We start from the raw sequence: 23,986 nt of genomic DNA, 5'->3' as shown, positions 1-23,986 counted from the left end.
AACACGTTTTGCAGGCTTTTTTTTTTCCTTTTTAGGGTCCATTCACACGTTCTGTATTGCAGATGATTTTCATTCTGCTGTGAGAATGTAGACCATAGCTACTTAACTAATTAGCTGCAGAGCTTTAAACAAGGTGATCCTTTACCTGTCTGTGCTCCCACCTGCTTCTCCAGGTCACCGATGGTCTGCTCAGCCAATCAGTGCGCTGTCTTGCCGCAGTGGGCAGTCAGTGAATAGGTTGCCGAAAAAGAAGATGGGAATGTGGGCAGGTAAAGCTTGGCAGCTAATTAGTTAAGGGGGAGGGGGGGGGGGGGGAGTGTCCAGAGCCTTAGTAATAACAGTACAGTGTCACAGCGGATTTTACAGTTAAAAAAAAAAAAAAAAAGTACAGTAACTCAATTAACAGCAACCCAAGCTATGGACACACTACAGGACATGTATACGCGGGTATACAGCATACAGCTATGGACACACTACAGGACGTGTATACGCGGGTATACAGCATACAGCTATGGACACACTGCAGGTTGTGTATACGCGGGTATACAGCATACACAGGGCTCCAGATGGCGACCAAAATGGTCGCCAATGCGACTGACTTTTTGCAAATGGCGCCCAGATTTATCAATCTGGGCGCCATTTGCGACTGGCCCCGGCGGCGGCGGCGTGCTGTCTCTTTAAGATGCGCGGCTGATGCGCGGCTGATGCGCGGCTGATGCGCGGCTGATGCGCGGCTGCCGGGGGTGTCCCGTCCTATCCCCGGCAGCGCGGCGCATCAGTGAGCTGCCTGGGGCCCTGACTTCCGGCACAGGAAGCGCACGTCAGAGACGCTTCCTGTGTCAGAAGTCACAGCCCCGGCGTACAGAGAGCTCACTGATGCGCCGCGCTGCCGGGGATAGGACGGGACACCCCCGGCAGCCGCGCATCAGCCGGGGACAGCGTCCGAAGAAGAAGAGGATCGCCGGGGGAGCGGGTTGTCAGGTGAGTTTGTGTGTTTGTTTTTTTTTAAATATTGCTTAGCATAGAGGAAAGGGGGGGGGGGCATCTATAATGGGGGGAGAAGAGGGGCCATCTTCAAGGGGGGGAGAGGGGGCCATCTATAAGGGGGGGAGAAGAGGGGGCATCTATAATGGGGGGGGGGGAGAGGGGGCATCTATAAGGTGAGGGGGTATCTATAAGGGGGGGAGAAGAGGGGGCATCTATAATGGGGGGGGGGGAGAGGGGGCATCTATAAGGTGAGGGGGTATCTATAAGGGGGGGAGAAGAGGGGGCATCTATAATGGGGGGGGGGAGAGGGGGCATCTATAAGGTGAGGGGGTATCTATAAGGGGGGGAGAAGAGGGGGCATCTATAATGGGGGGGGGGAGAGGGGGCATCTATAAGGTGAGGGGGTATCTATAAGGGGGGGAGAAGAGGGGGCATCTATAATGGGGGGGGAGAAGAGGGGGCATCTATAATGGGGGGGGGAGAGGGGGCATCTATAAGGTGAGGGGGTATCTATAAGGGGGGGAGAAGAGGGGGCATCTATAATGGGGGGGGAGAAGAGGGGGTATCTATAATGGGGGGAGGAGGGGGCATCTATAATGGGGGGGGGGAGAGGGGGTATCCATAATGGGGGGAGAAGAGGGGGCATCTATAAGGGGGGGAGAAGAGGGGGTATCTATAATGGGGGGGGAGAAGAGGGGGTATCTATAATGGGGGGGAGAAGAGGGGGTATCTATAATGGGGGGGAGGAGGGGGGCATCTATAATGGGGGGGAGGAGGGGGCATCTATAATGGGGGGGAGGAGGGGGCATCTATAAGGGGAGGGGGTCATCTATAATGGGGGTAGAGGGGGTCATCTATAAGGGGAGGGGGCCATCTATAAGTGTAGGGCAGACTGGCTGCAGACACTGGGAGATAGATATATGCACAATTATTATTATCAGGGCCCCTCAGGTGTCTGTATTGTAGGGGGTCACTTGCATTAGTCACTAGGTGAGAGATATATCTATCTATATACACATCTTGTGGGGGGTCACTATGGCTGCAGTCAGAAGTCTAGCTCAGTATGTATAGACTGTTGCAAGCTTTTAAAGGGAACCTGTCACCCCCCGTGACGGGGTGACAGGCTCCCAACCCCCCATTAGAACCCCCTATACTCACCTCATCGCGCCGGGTCCCGCTTCTGAAGATGGTCGGGTCACGGAGATCTCAGCCGCTGCAGCCCGGCGCGCACACTGAGAGATGAGTCCAACGCTCAGAGAATGACGGAGCGCTGGACTCTCCCATCATTCTCTATGAGCGTTGGACTCATCTCTCAGCGCACGCCGGGCTGCAGCGGCTGAGATCTCCGTGACCCGACCATCTTCAGAAGCCGGACCCGGCGCGATGAGGTGAGTATAGGGGGTTCTAACGGGGGGTTGGGAGCCTGTCACCCCGGCACGGGGGTCGACAGGTTCCCTTTAAGTTCAAGTTCAGAAGAGTAAGCCTCATTAAAAGGCTAGCCAAGTGAAGCTGAAGTACTGAGTCAGACTGTATATGGTTGTCAAGTTGCAAGTTTCCATGTTGAACGTTTTCAAACTAAGAAAAGAAAGGATCTAAAGGAGGAGGCTGCTGCCGTGGCCTCTGCACACAGTAAGTCCCATTTAACATAACATTAATTTTACATGGTTTAAAATGTTGGCGACCAAATATTCTATTTGGCGCCTAAATTTTTCAGGTTAGGAGCCAATGGCTCCTAGGTAAATTTTTTAGTCTGGAGCCCTGATACAGCTATGGACACACTACAGGACGTGTATACGCGGGTATACAGCATACAGCGGTGACAGTACAGGGACACACTGTATACATGATGGGTATACAGCATACAGCGGTGACAGTACATGGACACAGTTAAGGGGACACTGAGTGGCACATTATAGGGGGTCTGTCTGTCTGTCTGTCTCTGTCCAAAAAGTAGCAGCACTCCAATGGAATGAAAAAACGTGTAGATTTATTCACAATCCATGGAAAAAACAGCTGAGGTTTCTGACCACAACCCTCATCTTTTCTGAAGCCAAATGTCATTTGGCTTGAGAAAAGACCACTGCACACACAGCACACATAAGACATCCTCCAACCTGTGATTCTCAGGGCTCAGACGGGGAAATAGTGAAAATACCGCAGATACCGTCCTGGCAAAGTTGAGGTCGGTTAACCGACGCCAGAGACTGTATCGGTATTTTCACGGTATACCGCCCAGCCCTAGTGACAACCCACAGATTTTCAGTGTCATGACTTCTTGGTGAGTGACACGCAAAATGTGGTGTCATGAAAGTCAGGGTTTTGGCGCAAGCAATTGTTTTTATATCCTTCACTATTTTAAATGTGCAGTCATTTTTTTTTGTCTATGACACATGCCACTCAGACCTGCAGGCGGCCATCCGCATGTAGCATCACATTGGTTCCAGTAAATGAAACACTGCGTTATTAAAACTAACATTAAGGAATAAGAGCAATATATTAAGTGGCAGCTGTCACTCAAAACCTTAAACTGAATATGTCCTCATAAAATTATGTTTCTTTAAAGTGTCACTGTCGTCATAGAAAACTTAAAACTTATTAAGACCCACAAAGATCTTCAGAACAAGCGGGGAGAGGACCGCATTGCAGCACGTCCACTCCCCACTCTGTGTCAGCATAACCAGCCGAGCTCCATAGACTTACATTATGAGCCCGACTGATCACATGAGACAGAGTCGAGAGAGGACTGTGGTCTTCTCCTGGCTCATTTTCCCCATCGGTACAGGTCTAAAGACTCAGACCCAGACCAATCAAAACTCTTGAAATGTCAAAAGTTTTTTTTATGATGACAGGTACATGTTTCCATGTTATATTTTATTTTTTGTGTCCCCGTTTTATCATCTATATAAAAAAAAATCCTGAAATTTGCAGTTTTTATTCTGACCACTAAGCCTAACAAAAAGCTTCCTATACTGTAAAGATCACTTTCCAGCAGTGTCCTCCTTATCACAGAGAAGCGTACAGTAAAATGGGACATCAGTATATAGATAACACTAGACTTCACAATAGATGATATATTAAGCCACCTGCACCCTATGGAATGACCTCTCCACAGGTCACAGACCATGACTAGAAACCTCTCTTATACAAATAATCAGGGTCTGGGTCTTTGCTGGGTGAATGATGCCCTATGAGTTTGTTTGGTCTACGTTTCAGGAGCTTTTTTTAGTGTATACGCCAAATGTCGGCTCATATCATGTAAACGAAAAACTTGAAACAAATACATTATTTAGCTGTTATATATGGCTGATGTGCGTCAAGGGAAGGCCAAGTATTAAGCAGTAAAGGTCTTTGGCACAAGTATCATCCAGGTGTAAACTCAGCGCTGAGTATGCTGTCATGTCTGCCAATACATTCACTTTCCAAATAGCATATTGATTTTTCAGTGACAATAATCTGCACTAGGATGAAAACACTTCCTGATGTTAAACATGATGGCCTCCCTACCTCACAATTAATTCTGCCTAAAGGAAACTTCTTTTTGTATGAAAAGAAAAAATCAACTGGCCGTTTATGACAGAATGCTGCGTTCTATATGAAACCTTCAACATGTCCTACACCTGCTTTAGTAAGTATTCTGTATTCTCATGTAATCTGATCGAGGACACTAGAATGCAGGGAAGCACATCTAAATAAAATGCCCCTCGGCTGCATTGTGACCGTGTAACTGCACCTTATTTCGAGGCAGAAGCCTAGAGGGATGGGTGCAGTTTGGAATCTGCCTTGGATGTCAAATACTTTGCCATGATTAATATTCATCAGAAAGTTTAATCCTGTACAACTAAGCTCATCCCGGTAAACAACCTTACTCTGTAAAGTGAAGATAAATAGTATGGTGTCAATCTTATATACCCAAGTCATATAATTGAAAATAATTATACAGTCTATATATGGATAATTTGAACAGAAATGTTGAGTAACTTGCTGCTGTGAATAACAATGGGTTTTAATATAAATTCTATTTCTCAGGTATGGAGCTAAAGTAATTATTTTGGCAGGAAAAAGTAAACTATTACACAATAAGCATACTGAACATATAGAAAAACCCGACTCTAACACTAGCTATTTAAGTGGACATAACCATACTTCTCCAATATCATACTAGCAAATGATAATACATAGCAAAATACACTCACCGGCCACTTTATTAGGTACACCATGCTAGTAACGGGTGGTCTTCTGCTGCTGTAGCCCATCTGCCTCAAAGTTCGACGTACTGTGCATTCAGAGATGCTCTTCTGCCTACCTTGGTTGTAACGGTTGGCTATTTGAGTCACTGTTGCCTTTCTATTAGCTCAAACCAGTCTGCCCATTCTCCTCTGACCTCTGGCATCAACAAGGCATTTCCGCCCACAGAACTGCCGCTCACTGGATGTTTTTTCTTTTTCAGACCATTCTCTGTAAACCCTAGAGATGGTTGTGCGTGAAAATCCCAGTAGATCAGCAGTTTCTGAAATACTCAGACCAGCCCTTCTGGCACCAACAACCATGCCACGTTCAAAGGCACTCATATCACCTTTCTTCCCCATACTGATGCTCGGTTTGAACTGCAGGAGATTGTCTTGACCATGTCTACATGCCTAAATGCACTGAGTTGCCGCCATGTGATTGGCTGATTAGAAATTAAGTGGTAACGTGCAGTTGGACAGGTGTACCTAATAAAGTGGCCGGTGAGTGTATATTCTCATTTTTTATTGTTTAAAAGTCACATCTCTATTATTACACTCACCCATATCCACTGTGACTACTGTGGACTGATTCTCTTGTACAGAGGTCTGGTCCTGGTCCATGCTACGAGAATCATCATTGGCTTCAAGCTGGCTGTGACTGTGTTCTGACCGCAGCTCAGAATACTCGTCTTCTTCCCTGTAAGAGAGAGAGAGCGAACATCACAGGTCATTCCTCACAGCATGAACAACTGATATTCAGAATGACTCCTTCAGAATGAACCACTGATCAGCAAGAACAGGCCAAAGAATGGACCTCACAAGATCTCTGATGGTGTCTTGTGCTATCTGTTGACAAGAGGTTAATAGCAGATCCTTTAGGTTCTGTAACTTGTAAAGTGGGGGCCCTATGGACGGGATGTGTGTTTTTCAGAACGTCCCATTGATTTGATAACTGAGACCTTGATTGTCAAAGTAGCATGCACAAGAAAGCCAATTCCCAAGTTTCAAAGCAGAATACTGTCAAAGGCTTTCCACTGCTTCCACCAGCTTGTTTGCCTCCCATAGTACATTCTGGCGCTATACCTTCCTGCATGGTCATGTACGAATGCTCATGTGTCCATTTTACGAGCTTGTGCCAGTGGATGGGGTTCAGCATGCATACTCTCTAATAGAAGGGCAAATTAATGGAATATGATTAATCGCTCAGTCATAATATAAGGTAAAATACGGACATGGAGAGAGAAAGGAGCTGCTGCACCTCACACCTATGGCTGCCACCAATGCCACTCGGCTACATTTCAAAACCAACGCCAGGATGATGGTATATAATTTCATCAAACCATATTACCTCATGTACCATGTGCAGGTCCCCTGACCAACATGAGTCCCTACACTAACTCAACACTCTGTCGGTCAGCGACTGCTAACCCCGCAATGTGAGCGCAAGCAGGGGAGGCCAAGGAATATTCCTGCAACCCCACTGTCACAGGACCAAACCCCAAGGGCCCTCCCAAACCCAGTGGGCGCCGCCGGCAGAAGCACATGTGAACACATGGTAAGTACCTCCTATTTCTTCCATTCTCCCATTCTACCTCCGATGCAGTGGTTAGCAGTAAGACCTTGTTCACACTTGTGTTGCTTGGTGGCCGCTTTCTCCGCCGGCAGTGCCTGCTGGGTTTGTAGGGGCCCTTGTGGTTTGGTCCTGTGACAGTGGGGTTGCAGGGCCATTCCCTTCCCTTCCCTGCTTGCGCTCACTTTGCGGGGTTAGTGGGTCGCTGACAGACACAGTGTTGATTTAGTGTAGGGACTCATGTGGGCCAGGGGACCTGCACGTGGTACATGAGGCAATATGGTTTGATCAAATTAATATACCAACATCCTGGCGTTGGTTTTTAAATGTAGCCGAGAGGCATTAGTGTCAGCCATAGGTGTGAGGTGCAGCAGCTCCTTTCTCTCTCCATGTCCGTATAATATAAAGTATATAAATATAAGCCATCATTTCAGAACCCTCTGCATCCTACAACTGTTGAAAAGATTTATGAACATTCCCAATGCACGTCTCCCATGTAGAATACACCAATTGCTTTTGCACTGTGGCCTACAAGGTAGAGAAGAATTATCCCAAAGGACTTTTTTTCTCTTTAACTGAGCACAGACAGAGAGAAGAAATGTCCAGGATACCACAGTGCCCATAGGTAATGTGGAGGGAACTACAACAGAGCATAAGACCTGGTTACCATATAGTGGCTGTAGCACAGGGTTTCCCACCTATCTGTAGATTGGTTCCTAAATCAACAGATCATGGAAAACTTGTTCACTATTTGTTAGTCTGCATAACCTCGGGGTCATGTACCTGATAGCTTGCCACGCAGTTTAAAAACAAATGCATCATTAAATAGACACAAACAGGAAATAAGTATTATTGTTAGAGCTTTAATAACATTTCTGATTCATCTAAAGAGATAAAGAATAATATCTCTCACTGACTATTAATTTACATAATTTTCATTGCAGCTGCAAAAAAACATGCATACACACTGTCTTTGTTTCTATACAATGACAATACAGTGTCTGGTACTTCATCATGCACAAACATATGTACAGATGAGGTATTGCTGCCTATTAAAGCAAGTAAAGTAGATAACAGGGTCCTATTTTTAAAGAATACGTCATGCCGTATGAGTTTATACATCCCTACATTTGATCACCAGATGGAGGGTATTTCTGCATTTAAACACAAAAGACTCAGCAGAGGGAAAGGCCATACTAAACCTACAGAAAAGGCTGTTTAAGTTGCGAGAAGTTCCAGAATCTTTAAATAGAAGTCACATGCCACTTCCTTTTAACCATTTTAAAGACCATCAGTCTTTTTTCCAATCCCTGTTTTACACAATGGCCTCAAGGTTCGTCCCAGTCAAAAAGCAGCTTGAAAGTTACCAGAAAACACATGTACACTCTTTGATGTCATTCTTCTTTTTTTAGGGCAAAGACAAAAAAATAAAAATGTGTCTTGACACTTGAGAGACAAAAAAAATAAATAATGTCTTGAGACTTGGGATTTCAGTTTACAGTGCCCGTCATAGTAGCTTCATGTCAGTCAGCTTACCAATACAAATTTCCTCCTCAGTACTCAGCAGCGATATCTATATCAAGTAACCTCCCCAGCTGCTGCACAACCTCATAACACCCCAGCTGCTGCAGAAGCTGTTGAAGAGCAGAAGTCTGGAGCTAAATGTCATGTTACAGCTGTCATGATACAGTTTGCTGACATACGTTGGAAATCCAGAGCCATGGGTTGTAAAAAGAAGGACACAATGTGCCTGGTGTCCCCTCCTGTGCTTCATGGGCTGAAATGAGGCACAGTGGATGATAAAAACATCGACTTCGGCATTTCTCTAAGGGAAACTATTGCAGATTGATAAACCCTCCATTTTTAGATCCCCCGAGTTTCAGTACACCCACCATTGAGAGGTATAGGATATAGAGCACTAAACTACAAGCTTATGGTTTATAAAGGGAGTGGTTGATCTCTATTATGCATTGGCACAGATGCATCATATCTAATATTCAGCAATTCCTTTCCCAGGTTATCAGCCATTAGTAAGAGGGGAGTTGTCTATGTCACACATCATAATCATGGACGTCCCAGGTGTATATATTAGCACACAATTGTCATCTCTGTCAGCCTCAGTTACAGTATATTATGAATGAAGCTTTACACTCCCTCTACCTTCTATCATACTCTTCTGTAATAACTAGAAATTAAGAATGACAAAATAACATTTCAAACCAACTCAAACAATCAGACAAGAAACAACGGAGGGAACACCCTGAGAATTATCTTCATGAGATGCTGTTCTTATGTGTACAATCCCCACACTATAAACAATGGCGCGCTATGGAGGGAAATAATGATATACATTAAACTGTTAGTCATACTGGGAAGAGTAAGAAAACAGGGCATGCCCCGTCACTGCCTCCACTCAAAGCACATCTGCTCTACACAAAACTACTTGGAAACTACTCTGTTTTATGTACTGAAATAAAACACAGGCTGGATGACGTGTTCATTCACTTTACTAATAGACTAAAAGATTTTATAGGAAAGAGAGAGACTACAGTCAAGAACTGAACATTTGGATTAGGAGACTCAGTGCTCAAAGGAGCCCAGAAAACTGATTTAGAGATTACAGAGCTAATTTGGCTTCCCTCATGTTTGGCCATGAGCAGCACAAAGCCATTTTATTATCACTGCGCTTGGTAAAAAAAAAAAACCATACCAAAAGGTCATGTCCAGCACAGTGTGAATAAAATCTTCAAAACTTGAGTTCAGTTCATAAGAAACATAGTACAAACAAATGTGGAAACATGGATGTGCTTATGGCAGTCTTCTGCCCTTAATCATAAAAAATACAGGAGGATTCCCATCTAACAAAGTTGTCCCCCTACCCACCCCCCGATCTTGAGAATGTGGACCCCAGTCTCCTCTAAAATGTAGCGGTGGGTGGTGCATGCATTCTCTATGGGAGCCACATAAAAAGCAGAGTACAGTGTTTGGCTGTTTCAGTCAGCTTGTATAGAGCAGATGGACCCCCGCAAACAGCTAGCTACCTCATATCTTGCGCCAGATAAGAAAGAGCATACGGCTGCCTAAAATGCATCCATGTTATCTATTTAATTGTACTATGGTTCTTATCAATTAAAAGGGGGAACTCAATTTTTTTTTCTTTCATATCAACTGGTGTCAGAAAGTTATATAGATTTGTAATTTACTTCTATTTAAAAATCTCACGTTTTCCAGTACTAATTAGCTGCTGTACGTCCAGCAGGAAGGGTGTTCTTTCTAGTCTTACACAGTGCTTTATGCTGCCACCTCTGTCTGTGACAGGAACTGTCCAGAGCAGTAACAAATCCCCATAGAAAACCTTTTCTGCTCTGGACAGTTCCTGTCATGGACAGAGGTGGCAGCAGAGAGCAACGTGGGCGGCCCTTTTTTCGTATATGGATTCTATAGGAAATCACCATAACCCTGGTGTAATTGCTAGCTGAACTTCTACTGTTTCATGACTTAGAGGAGAAGTCCAGCACAATTTTTTAAGATAATGTATTGCCCCCCAGAAGTTATACAAATCACCAATATACACATATTACGGGAAATGCACATAAAGTGATTTTTTCCCTGCACTTACTGCTGCATAAAGTCTTCACTTCCTGGACACAATGGTGATGTCACGACCCAACTCCCAGAACTGTGCGGGCTGTGGCTGCTGGAGAGGATGGTGGCAGAGGGACAATGAGGGACACAGGGCACTGGAGGAACACTGAGCATCCCTCTGCCATCATCCTCTCCAGCAGCCACAGCCCACATAGCTCTGGGAGTCGGGTCAAGACATCACCATGTTATCCAGGAAGTTAGTAACTTATTACAATAACATATAACTTTTGTGGGACAATACAATAAAAAATTTTGCTGGACTTCTCCTTCAAGGCTCTGTTCACATTAGCATCCAGGCTTTAGATAACAACATAGTCATGATCATAAAAATAAATACAAATCAAAATTAAAACTGATAGATCAGATTGGCTTTAGTGATTCTTCTCGGGTGTGTATGTTTTAACAGTGTGCGCTTTTCTGAATGGTGTTATGCCCCTATTACACGAGTCGTTTGGAGGAGCAAACGAGCGCTATTAGCGCTCGTTTGCTCCTCGTTCCCCGCTCGCTGCCGCCGCTATTCAACGCGGCGTCAGCGAGCAGGTGAGTGCGGGAGGGGCGGTGGGGAGCTGCTGGGGGGGCTGCCCGGGGGATCGCTGATCGTCCGGGCAGCCCATAGGATACAGCAGCGCCTGCTGCCGATGCTCCTATTCAACGGAGCGACGGCAGCAGATCGCTGCTATATCAGTCGCTTGTTTTTCAACATGTTGAAAAACAAGCGACTGCAACGATCAGCCGACATGAACGATGTCGGCTGATCGTTGCACTCTATTCCACGGGACGAATATCGGCCGAATACGAACGATATTGCTCCTCTAAACGACCCGTGGAATAGGGCCTTTAGTAAATGCACAGTAAGTAAATGGAATCATGCTTGGGATTAATATATATTCATATTAGCCATCAGAAAACCTGACAACACAGTGGTGGCACAACACCAAGAGGGTCACAATGCCTAAGCTTGCAGCGACCATTGCACCCACCTGGTAACAAACATTCACAAGAAGCGCTCATTCGGCTGATAATCGGCCTGTGTAAAAGTGCCCACTTGTTGGCCGATTGGATCTTTTGACCGGCCAGGAGACATTTGGCCGATAACAATGGATGTTGATGGCTGCACAAATGAAACAACAATCCTTTGTGTGGCCCGGCTTGTGATTGCTCATGCCTTCTAAATGTCCAAGGTTATTTTACATTATTCTAAATCCACATTTACAAAGGAGCGACTGAGCAATAACAACTAAATTAAACATACCTAATAGTTGTCCCTTGGAGTCGGTCAATCTTTTTATTTAGTTCTGCAATAATGCTGTGCAGTTCAGTGATTCTTTCCTCATAACGTAATGTTGTCCTTTCTTGTACATCCTCATGTTCCCTCATCAGATGAGACTGTTCACACTAGTAAAAGTAAGCACACTGTCAATAGGGCAAAGCATTATCCACCTCTAGTAGGCTAGGTATTGACATGAAATATTTTTGTGCTGCACACACATATTATAGGAATGATACCTTTAGTGGCCAACTAAAAATAATAATCTGTTAGCTTTTGTAACACAAAGGCCCCCATATTAGACCTCTTAAAGAACTGACAAGAGCACAACATTTAGGCCTCATTCACACGCCTGTAGTGCTCCCCATGGTAGGGCCTGCCCTATTTTTTTTAGTGCTGTCCAGAATTATGGGCCAGACTATGGGCATGTTAATAAGGATTTAGGGTATGTCTGCATTATAAATTTCCAAATGTTTTAAATATATATGTTCTCCTAGATTTGCCGTGGATTCAACATTATGTATTGCAAAGGGTCAAATCCATGGTGAAAATCTGAAGAAAGAATTGACATGCTACACACTGTTAAGAGGTGTTAGGACATACACTGGGTGATCCATCAATCAGACAAACGATAACAGTAGAACTGATGTCTTTATTACAGATGGAAGGGCAATAGAGGCGATGACCTAGAAATTCAGAGATCTAGAGTCAGTCTGCCGTGGTACAAGGGTGTCAAGTGCATCCATGTAAGGGGTCATAAATCCAGGTGTTAGACCAAAGTCCTTGTGCCAATGACCAGATGTTCTTATCAGCTAGAATTTTCTTCTCCCTAATAGTCTTAAATTGACTTCTTACATCGTACATCCTAGTCCAGAGAAAGGTTTACCCACGGGGGTGTCCATATTCCTTCTTGAAATGTAGCTGCTGCTTAGGTGATCCAAGGTATATGGACAGGGGGGTATGCACCAACCCCAAACGCTTGGCATCAGATTCCCGCTGTCTGCCCGCTCCGTGGAGCGGGCGGATACAGCGGGAGGACCGCCTGGAAAACTGGGATACAGCCTATGGCTATGGCTGTATCCCAGTTTTCCAGGCGTCCTCCCGCTGGATCCGCCCACTGCACTGAGCGGGCAGACAGCGGGAATCATTACCGAGAGTACGAACCCGAACCGAACTCTGTTCGGACCATCCCTACTCAAATCCCATTCAGACTTTACAGTTGAGGGTGATGCTATAACAGGATGCTACATGGTAAAGAATAGCATTACAGTGTCACACAGACATGCACTAGTTATTATTCTGGGACTTCTTCACATTAAGGTTTAATAGGGATAACGGATAATGACATGTTTACAAAATACTGTCTAAACATTTCTCATAGTGATGAGAAAGCTATGGTCCCCTGCGACTGGTAATAATTTATCAGTGTCTAAAGAACAATTGCTAGTTTAATACGCACACTATAATAATTCTGCCTAAAGTAATGCGCCACTATGGCCATCTTTACAGACTGGCAGAGCTTATTAATTTATCGCTTCTCACAAACATTAATTGTTTCAACTAACTGCGGTTAGGATTCGGAGCCTTGTTAATTTCCTTGTTAAAAAGAGAAGGGGAAAAAAAAAATAAGTAACATGGCAAAACAACATTGCCTTATTCACAAGTCCCGCAAAGTGATCCACTTGTTCCTACTGTTTGGCTATCTTTTTTTAGCTATAGCTAGAACCTTACAAAATAATTGCAATGAGATAGGCACATTGATTGCTGATCGAGTGCAGTGTCAGGATCAGCGCCATTACGGCGCAGACCCCGGACGGGGTAGGATGTGTTGTCCCGGAGCAGCGATCCACCCCACTAGACACCAGGGAACGGCTGCATTAAGTAATCGGATGCAGCTGTCAACTTTGACAGCTGCATTCGATTACTTTATTAGCGGGCACGGCGATCGGACCGTGCCCGCTAATAGCCGCGGTCCCGGGCTATGAGCGGCACGCTCTGAACACATGGAGACAGCTCTGGAAGTACAGGTACGTCAGGGGTCGCCTAGGGGTTAAATGGGTACTCCACTTAAAGATTTAACCCTGCTCATACTCGACTCATAATCTAAGCTTGTTTATAATAGGTTTCTATTACATGAATTGGGCTGTCTGTCTGCAGTACATCCTGACATACACCCTAAAGCTGCAGAAAATACTCACTTTCTGATCAACTCCTTCTTGGCTCCTTTGTCCTCTCCCTTCCTTCTAAGACCAAAGTCACATGATTTCTGTTTTTTCTGTTGCCAGGCAAGCTGTAACACCTCATCTGTAACCCCGCCCACCACTGACATCACACCAATTAGTGAGCACCTGGCTAAGGGGCGGGGAAACAAGAAAACAGTGACAGCCTCCTGAGCGGTACAGGAGAAAGGTAACAGTTGTTTCATCTCTCTCTTTCTAGATAGATAGATGGATGGATATTTTGTTTACAGTGTAAAGCAGAAGCAGAATGAGCCAGCGATACGCAGATACTTGGCAGTTGGCTCTGAGGTGCAATGCATGCTGGGCAATGTAGCTTCCTGGCCAGCGCCATCTTGGAAATACATCGGCTTTTAGAAAAACTTGTACTTCAGGAACAGCGGCAGCAAGAAAGACGGCAAATGGCTCAAAATACTTAAAGGGACTTGGTGAGTAAGACCAGCTAGGTTTGGGAGCATTTCATTTTTTAGATTGAGTGGAATACCCAATACCCAACTTCGGCTGAATGCAAAAAGGGACATAGACATGCCCCAACCACACTCACAACCTAAGGCACGCCCATAACCACACCCAAACACTTCATTCACAACCATAGGGCAGTGCAACACTGAATTTCTGCTTGTTTGCTCTTCCTGCTCACTCATCCCCCTCAGCCCCTGCCCCCTCCATAGGTTATAATTAGGGATGGTCCGAACAGAGTTCGGTTCGGGTTCGTACGAACCCGAACCCTCGGTAATGATTCACGCTGTCTGCCCGCTCCGTGGAGCGGGCGGATACAGCGGGAGTAACGCCTGGAAAACTGGGATACAGCCTATGGCTGTGGTTGTATCCCAGTTTTCCAGGCGGTCCTCCCGCTGGATCCGCCCGCTCCACGGAGCGGGCAGACAGCGGGGAATCATTACAGAGGGTACGGGTTCGTACGAACCCGAACCAAACTCTGTTCGGACCATCCCTAGTTATAATGGACCCAGCAGCAGGAAAACAGATTTTTTTTTTAAACAGAAAGAGGCCTAATAAAACCTATCACACAGTTTCTTAAAATTGCATGTACTATTGATTTCTTCACAAATATCTTAAATGACAGGCACACTTTAAATTGCTGCCAGACCAGCAGTGAATTAGCTACCTTTTAACTCCAACTACCTGATCCTTCTTTGCCTAGACACCTGTCATCAGGAGAGGCCCCACATCAGCTGGTCAGCCAATCCCACTAAAGTACAACTGGGCCAACTTTGATCCAATTTGTATGGCCAATTTAAGCTTAGCAGATACAGCTATTTCAGTAGCATCAGCAGATAGATACATAAGGTCTGTGGTCAGTGTAGTTTACAAATAAAGCAAAACCTCCTGATGTATTAAATGTTTTAGACCTTTGGTGCATATGTCTTTAAAGCAAACAGCATACAACTGGAACATAAAAAGTGGAAATTTACTTAAAACAAATACAGCTTATTTGCTATGCCAAGAACAGAAAGCAGAGAGAAATAAACATCACTTTAAAGGCATCCAAAGTCTGTACAAATACATCTCCAGGGGCTCCTCGAGTAACTTGAAGAAGGGGATTCGTTTGTACAAAATAAATGAGTTTTTTAGAAATTCATAAAATCAAAGACAATTAAACTTCCAGTTTATGTCAATTTAAGAAAAAGACACCAGATGTTTCATAAAAAGCATTGTCATTTCAGGCTAATAATACAATCCAAGCCATACAAATGAGAGGCTCATCGGACACAGCAATGCCATATAAGCAGAGTCATATAGTGGTGGCCTGAATAGGGTACACACGTGTCACTGTAAGGGTATGTTCCTACTACAGAACACAGGCATTAAGTTCAAGCGGAGGCCCCGCGGCAGACTCTGTTCGAAGTTCCACCTGAATTATAATTTCAAGCTTAATCCGCCGTCTGCCCAAAGAATTGACATGCAGCCTCAGCTTAAAATTTCTGCGCATTTCTGCGCAGTAAGGGAACATACCCTTACTCATCATTACAGAATATGATGCAGAATACTCTAATATATTCTTATCAGATACTCCCTGACGTACAGACCCATAGAAGTCTATGGCCCTGAACATGTAAATATGTGCCCTTTAGACCAATATTAGCAACTTCACATGGTAGATTTGGTTACACACTTATATTTACTAGTTTTTACTAGGCATATAACATTGGGCTCAATTTGCATAAACATTCTCCTTTAGATGTACTGCTTCTAGGCAAGAATATCTCTATACCAATGGAATCTAGTAGTGTTGGTATGGACGTTTTTAGAGGTACAGCTCTGTAATAAGGGTACATATAGTTGATAAGTGCTGGTTGGTAAATATACAGTACCTAAAAGAAAACCTGCCTGGGATAAACATATATCCATCCTAAGATAAGAAAGTAAATCCTAAAAGTGAAGACTAGATGGACCAAGTGGTCTTTTTTAACAGACAACCTTCTATGTTTAAGCCTTAACCAGATAGGACAAGAACTATATGTTACCTGTCTTTGTCAAACAATTGCCCAGATGCACTACAGTCACCTGAGTTACCCTTTATGCGGAATACTCCAGATAAGTTCTATGCCTGCATATTAGTATACAAAGAACATGGTAAGAAGAGTGGTGACCTGAAGATTAATAGAGACAGGACATCCTTTGACTTCACAAGCAGCAATAAGAACACAACTTACTGCCACTGGTGTTTCTGCAATAATTTATAGGGATGCGGCTTGATAGCTCTTAAGATGAATGTTGCACTTTTTTCTGCTGTGGCCTTGTACGCCTTATAAAAACTCAACTTATCGGCCATTATTAAACCACATCAGTCAGTATCTGTCTGTCGGATGAGAGATTTATCACTGTATACTCCCACATATGTGATGATTGTAATAGGAAACAGCAGGTATTCAGTTTTAACACAGAGCTGTACATAAACATCCTCAGCAATAACTTAACTGTTGCAGGAAATTGAAGTTTTGAGGACTAGACCTGTACGCTTTCAGCCAACAAAAATTCATTTGGTGCTGACAGAATAAATATTTTTAGGATCAAGACAGAAAAAAACCTATATATCACAGTCACTAACTCAGTATTTACCCACCAGATTCCCTAGAACCCTGGGGAAACTCAAAAGCCTAGGCAGGGATACCCCAAAAGACAACACCAACACCAGAGAGAGGTAGTTTACACAGTAGGACGGCAAACTAAATCAACCCACTCCAAGTCTTAGGCTGCATTCATATATCAGTAGATTTTGGGAACCTAGAAACATGCAGCGGGGAAAATGTTTGAATCTCTGCTGCATTGTAATGACAGAGCTGCGCAGATTTTGTGGACCTATGGACAGTGAATGCCTATCCTGGATTGTTTCCCTGCCCCGGCATGATGATGTTGATACATCATGCCAGGCAGGAAAACAATCCAGGTCAGGCATTCATCATCCATAGGTCCGCAAAATCTACAGACATGTAAATGCAGCCCAAGTCCAAAAGCAACAATCTTAGTCCAAAATGGTTATTAAATCCAGAATATAACACTAGACAAATTATGGGCTGCCTTATGTGCCCCTAGACCAGGGTAGAGATCAGAATGGACACACTTCATTAGTGAAAAAAGTTAATTTCTCCCACAGCAAAAACGATAACTGGTCTACAGGAAAAATGCAGCCATTTTGCCATTTGTACTTTGCTTGATGACTTCTATAGAGCACACTTGGCTTTATAGCATATCTGTTGCTAATAAAAACTTTAAACATGTTCTAGGAACATGTCAAAAGTTTTTATCAGTCAGCATCTGAGCGTTCAGACCCTGACCAATCAGTAGAACGAGCAGATAAACAACTGCGCTGCTGCATGCTCCTCTCCCTGCTCTCTGTCTACATAGACCTTTATACTAGGCAATAGGAGTCTGCCCGGGTCACATGACAGAACTCTGTAAGCGTGTACTTCTCTTGGCTCATTCTCCTGGCAGCACGTCATACATTTGTGGATTTTAACTAAAGTGAAATAAAGCTGAAAGCCAGTTTTATTGGATGCTTGAGCCTTCATTTCTTTGAAAGATTAAAAGTTCAGATCTGAAAGGTCCCAGTAAGGAAGAGGTGAACTGGAAACGTTTTTGTCCACACTGCTGGATGGAGCACAAATGCTGATAGTTAAGGTCTGTAATATATAAATAATATAAGCTTTTCCAAGGCAGCCTACTTCTCAGGAAACTGTGTAAATAACTAGAAAAAGAGCAGAAACAAGAAATATGGCAAGCTGTAAGCTGTCTACTGAAAGTGAGACTTTTGGGGAGAAACTGTGTAGGAACAGAGCACTACGGAGACCGTTTTACAATCACGCTGTAGTCATTTGCTGCAACAACTCCCAGCTTTCCTACTGTGTCCTATATAGGAAGCTTGCCAAGAGAGCATAGCACGCAGAGGAAGTTGTAATATAATGCTTTCTCCTTCATCCCTGAGGAATCACATGTGTGGATTACTACATAATTCATAACACACAGTGTAATAAGCAAATGACAATGTAGCAGAGGACAAAGGAATATTTTCTCTTTCTTTAAAACTACAGAACCCATTATAACATTATAGATGCTATATGTGACGACTTACCTGAGATTTGGCAAGCTTTTTCTCTAAAATGTCTCTCTCCCGCTCCGTCTGCTGAAGACGCTTATTCAGCTCCACTATGTCTCCTTTTAAGGAAGCCAGGGCTGCTAGATGGAGCTGAAAAAGAGGAGACACAAGGGTTACTACAAAACAGCAAAAACACTGAATATATAGTTCCCAATAAACAATGATCATTATGTTGCCTAAAGATCAATGCACTAAAAGGATAGACAATAAAACTTTATCATATCTCCTATCTGACACATACACAAAAGTAGGATGCTTTCATGATTTCCATTCTAATTTTCCACATTTCATGTAGAAACCAAATTATGTCTATATCATTTTACTAGGTTTTCAATTAGAACATAGTCCATTTGTGTCAGAATGAAGTTTACGGTTAAGCGTACAAATAGTGATTTACATCCTATAGATGAGGGCCAATCCACATCAATGAGACTATATGAGGTATATGAGGTACATTCTATTACACTACTTACCTGTCCGTAGGTTCCATGTTACACAGAACAGGTGCCTGCCCCCTTACTGTTGAGCTATCTTGTGGATAGCCCATTGGTACATTCCGCCAAGAAAACCCCTATTACCTGAAAAGTGATGTGAATGTGGCCTTATGTTGCATCTTTCTGAATGAACTATTTCAGCTGTTCTGGGTTGTTGGAAACTATCTTTCCTAACATTAAGAGTATAAACCCACACACCGTATACGCAGCAGATATGCAACAAATACGCAGCAGATTTGTTGGTACAGAATTGATGCTGTGTTCAGTTATTTAGATCTAATCTGCTGCGAGTTTGCTGCGTGTCGCAGCAGTAAATACGCTGCATATACGGCGTGTGGGTTTATACCCTAAGGTTATGTCCACACATACTTAATCAGAGCTGCAGATTTAAATCAATATAAATAAATAGCTGAAATCTGGAGCATTAAATCCACAGCAGATTAAGGATTAAGCATGTAGGAAAATCTGTGATTATCTACACATATAAGCACTATACTTGAAGACTATGTAAATATATGTGACGATAGCGATAACCTTTATCAGTTCAAGATCTGCTAGTTGGAGCGCAAAACCAAAAATTATTAAGTACGGTATATTTTATTGATTTTACTCTTCGTCTTCACAGTGATGTCCTCCATTCTCAATAATTATAGTGTTGTTAACACTGCAACTATGTAGCGGCCTTCAGGAAGATTCTCTCATGATAAGGTTCATCTGTGGGACCCCACTGTGGCCTGAGAGCTAAGGATTTTTTTTTTTACATAACTTCTTATAATATATCAGGTTCAAGACGAATTACTAAGATGACCGGCATCAGGCCCACTTACAAGGCACTTATCTCACAATGGCCATGTGAAGCAATCAGAAAAGACATTTATTTTGATAATCTTGTTGCTCCAGAAGCGGCAGCACATGCAATCAGAGTAAGTGTGATTTATGGCTACAGCACGGAGAGGATCCTCTGTGCAATCAACCCCTTCACCTCCAGCCGGGCACCAGCAAATGCACACTCTGTCTGCCAGGTACTGGTTAGAAAAGGGGCTAAGGCACAGGTCTAGGAAGCTGAAACTAAGGAAAGAATGAGCACTTTGCAACTGGTCCCATTACCACTAGCTCACAATGAGAATTGATACAAAGCGCTCTAGAAATCCCACTTTAGGTTATGTGATAAATCAATGGATTAACTAACAGCTAATCGTATGCCATACAGACACATTTGGGATACATCTGGCTAATGATACACTATGGGGGAGTTTATTCAGACCAGCACCTCACACTCTGGTTCTCAGCAGTTTAACAGCAGTAGAGCCATGTCAAAGGTTTTGATGAGGGTCTGGGTATTCAAACATTCACTGATCACTAAAATGAGCTAGAAACTGAATGGATATCCTTTTTAAGGGAGTCAGCTAGTTACCATACATTATTAATGGGAACCTAAAAGCATGAAAATACAGTCCAATCTACTGGCATCATGTTATAGAGCATGAGCTACTGAGGAGATTGATATAAAGTTTTTGGGGGGAGACCCATTATAACCCATAGGGTGGGGCAATTTAACGACAGCAAGTCTTCCCTGCATAAGTATTCATAGATAGCTGGCAGTCACCAATAAGGACCACCCACTAGGTCCAGAATAGGCAAGGAATCTGAATGTTATCTTAGTGTATCTCAGTCTGTTCCTCCTGCAGCAGCATGTTATAGACGTATAGATTGTAACAGGTTCTCTTTAAACCTACGAAATACAGATATGGTATGTTTCCATATATAATCACTAAACTTTTACTGAAATCAGCTGGAAAGTTTGCTTTCTCATAAACCTGAGAAACTCACAGCCCTCCACTGTTGTAAATGAGCGCCAATCTGCATATTATATGGTCCACTAATCGATTAACAGGGGCTGTATGGACATAGTTAGCCATGTCTGTGCAGCCCTCACCAAAACAGTCAATACTTTGCCTGTCCAGGTTCCAGATGTTCTCCTGAGCTCTGTATGTGTCCCAGCATAGCATGCTTCAGCTTCAGAGCGGCCTGTCTGAGCTGACCGTCCACTCAGCCAATCACAGGCGGGGGGTCCTGACCAGTGATTGGCTGAGCGGCCCGTCAGCTCTGACTGGCCGCTGAAAAGCTGCAGTGCGTGGTGCTGGGACACATACAGAGCTCAGGAGAACACCCAGAGCGTGGACAGGGAAAGTTTTTAACTGTTTGGGCAATCGTCAGCCTTGCATCACTATTACACATGGCGATGCACGGTTGGCGCCTGTTGATTTTAGGTCTGGGCCTAAAGAAAAGATCAGCTGATGATCGTTTCATCAGCTGATCGTTGTCTCTACTACACAAAGCGATAATCTGCAGAATCGGGTCAATTCAGCCAATTATCGCTCTGTGTAATAGGGCCCTTAGCAGTGAGTATTTCATTACAATAAAAATACCTTTACTGCTTTCCTGTAAGAAGGGCATTGGTATCTGAGGTACATCAAGCAAAAGGTTTAATAATTTACATTTCTCTTTTATTCTTTTCTTTTTTTTTTTTTTTTTTTTTTTTAGGGGGGAAAAAAAAGCTCAAAATCTTTATGATATATATCTGGGGTATTAAATGGAGTGGAGATCAAGGCTTCATTCTGTCCTGTGATTTATGTGAGGACAAATCACAGGCGTATGTATAACCTGCATACCTTATTCAGATCCCTGGATAATACTGTAACAATATTGGATGAAAAAGCAGAATGGAATTGCATTTCATGGGACGCTGTTACATTGATTGATTCTGATCACTTAGAGCTTTAGCATGATTTAAGTGAGGGACACATGGAGTTAGCCCCTCTACTCGTACAGAATGTTAAGTACAAACCAGCCAGAAAACATTTTACTACAAATCATTCCTGAAAAATTACAGGGATTTCAGAATTCTGGCAGATATTACAATATCTAGGAAATGTTCACTTTGTACTATTAGTTATACTGTAACATACTGGCAAAAGCTCAAGGTGACTCTTTGCCGGCCGGCACACATCAAATTTCCTGGTTCACAGCCCTGTAACATAACTGGTGGCATCTTTGCCATTCACACAGTCTAAGCTGTGCCAAGCATCTTAAGTGGCTTTTTGATCTTGGTAAGTTTCCAAAAATCGGTCACCCATAGTATTATTATAGCTGGTTTATTAGCTGGGCACAACACATCTATATTTAAAAAAAAAAAATGTATATGTTTATATCGAAAAAGTCCCATTAAAAATATATTTTTCTGTTTTACAACAATATAGAAACGCTAAACTGCTAAGATATAGAGATGATAGGAGTCCAAGGTGTGGTGGACCATGCCCAAAAATAGCTGTAGTAGAATATGTTTAGTTGACTAAAATCAATGGCATACATTAATGTGCTTTCCCTATGGCAGTGATGTACCCCAAATATGTCATGTGAATGGGGCATTATGTTTTTCTGTTTGGCCACATTCACATGTGGCTTTTTTGGAGCAGATTTTCCAAGCAGATTCCACATAAATAATCTTCTACCTTGCATGTTTTGTAACTGATTAGAGCTAGATTGGTTTTTGTTTTCCAGTTGTAATTTGCTTATTTTCATGTTTTTGTACATTGCCTCAGATTTCTGTTCAGCATTTAGAGATATGCTTTAAAGCAACTAAATGCACATAAACCATTGCGGTGCTGATCCATGAATTTTACAGGAAAGCTTTCTAGGCATGCTGTGTGATCAGAATACGCTGGGGAAAAATATAATAAATAAGGCAAACATTGATGTAAAATAACCTACAATATAAAAAAATAAATAAATCGTACTCGTTGCGTCGAATGACTTTTAGGAAAAGCCATCCTATGTGCGTACTTAAGTAGCAGCATTATATCTGGCCTTTATTAATCTTGTATATGGCAAGTTTTAACAGATTTCTGCTCTGCAAGTTTTCTTTTAGCTGTCTCTCCCTCAGCACTTGCCCACCAATTTTCCTCCTCCCTCCTCCATAGACTTGTAATCTGATCCCTCAACTAGCTATGTTGTAACTAGTATACTAAATATGTTGCTAATGGCCCTATTCCACGGGCCGTTTTAGAGGAGCAAACGAGCGCTATTAGCGCTCGTTTGCTCCTCGTTCGCCGCTCGCTGCCGCCGCTATTCAACGCGGCTGCAGCGAGCGGGTGAGTGCGGGAGGGGCGGCGGGGAGCTGCGGGGGGGCTGCTCGGAGGATCGCTGATCGTCCGGGCAGCCCATAGGATATAGCAGCGTCTGCTGCCGATGCTCCTATTCAGCGGAGCGACGGCAGCAGATCGCTGCTATATCAGTCGCTTGTTTTTCAACATGTTGAAAAACAAGCGACTGCAACGATCAGCCGACATGAACGATGTCGGCTGATCGTTGCACTCTATTCCACGGAACGATTATCGTCCGTAGCGGTCGATATCGTCCGAAAATGAACGATAATCGTTCCGTGGAATAGGGCCATAAGCTGAATTTGAGAGTGGATGACAGTTTAACAGGAAGGGGGGGGGGGGGGGGGAGGGAAGATCCCTTATAACAGAAGTAGGAAGCATTTTTGTCTGGCAAGATATATTACAAAGTTTCATATATTAAGGCTGCATTTACACGTTTTGCAGCAAAATCAAAAGCGATATGCAGTACAGTCATGCCCTATGGCCTCTGCATTCTTGCAGCGGATTTGTAACCTGCTGTGAAAATGTAGTCCCTCTGCCTTTTTAACTAATTAGCTGACAGTGCTTAGCCAATCAGTGCATTGTGGAGGGACATCACGCTGATTGGCTGAGCGCCGGCAGGTAATGTATGTGCTTCTTTAAAGGTCTAGCAGGTAATTAGTTAATAAGGAAGAGGGGCTACATTCTCAGTCTGCTCCAGAATCCAGAGGCCATAGAACATAACTGTACAGCATATGGCTGTGGAATTCGCTGCGGAAAATGCGGTATGTGTGAGCGCAGAC

At 43.5% G+C, this 23,986-nt stretch overlaps 1 protein-coding gene across 6 annotated transcripts in view; it reads right to left on the bottom strand.

Annotated features, from left to right (window-relative positions):
• MCC (MCC regulator of WNT signaling pathway) overlaps nucleotides 1–23,986 on the bottom strand; it is a 232,105-nt gene that overhangs the window by 69,881 nt on the left and 138,238 nt on the right. For all 6 annotated transcript variants that reach the window (XM_069962701.1, XM_069962703.1, XM_069962702.1 and 3 more), the window contains 3 exons: nucleotides 18,524–18,637; nucleotides 11,681–11,823; nucleotides 5,774–5,910 (listed from right to left, as the gene is read on the bottom strand). In XM_069962701.1, the coding sequence (XP_069818802.1) occupies nucleotides 5,774–5,910; nucleotides 11,681–11,823; nucleotides 18,524–18,637 (394 nt within the window). The remainder of the gene's footprint in view (nucleotides 1–5,773; nucleotides 5,911–11,680; nucleotides 11,824–18,523; nucleotides 18,638–23,986) is intronic.

The sequence above is a fragment of the Dendropsophus ebraccatus genome, chromosome 3, assembly GCF_027789765.1.
Source record: "Dendropsophus ebraccatus isolate aDenEbr1 chromosome 3, aDenEbr1.pat, whole genome shotgun sequence".
NCBI classification, from domain to species: Eukaryota; Metazoa; Chordata; class Amphibia; order Anura; family Hylidae; genus Dendropsophus; species Dendropsophus ebraccatus.
This window is presented reverse-complemented; position numbering and strand designations above follow the sequence as displayed.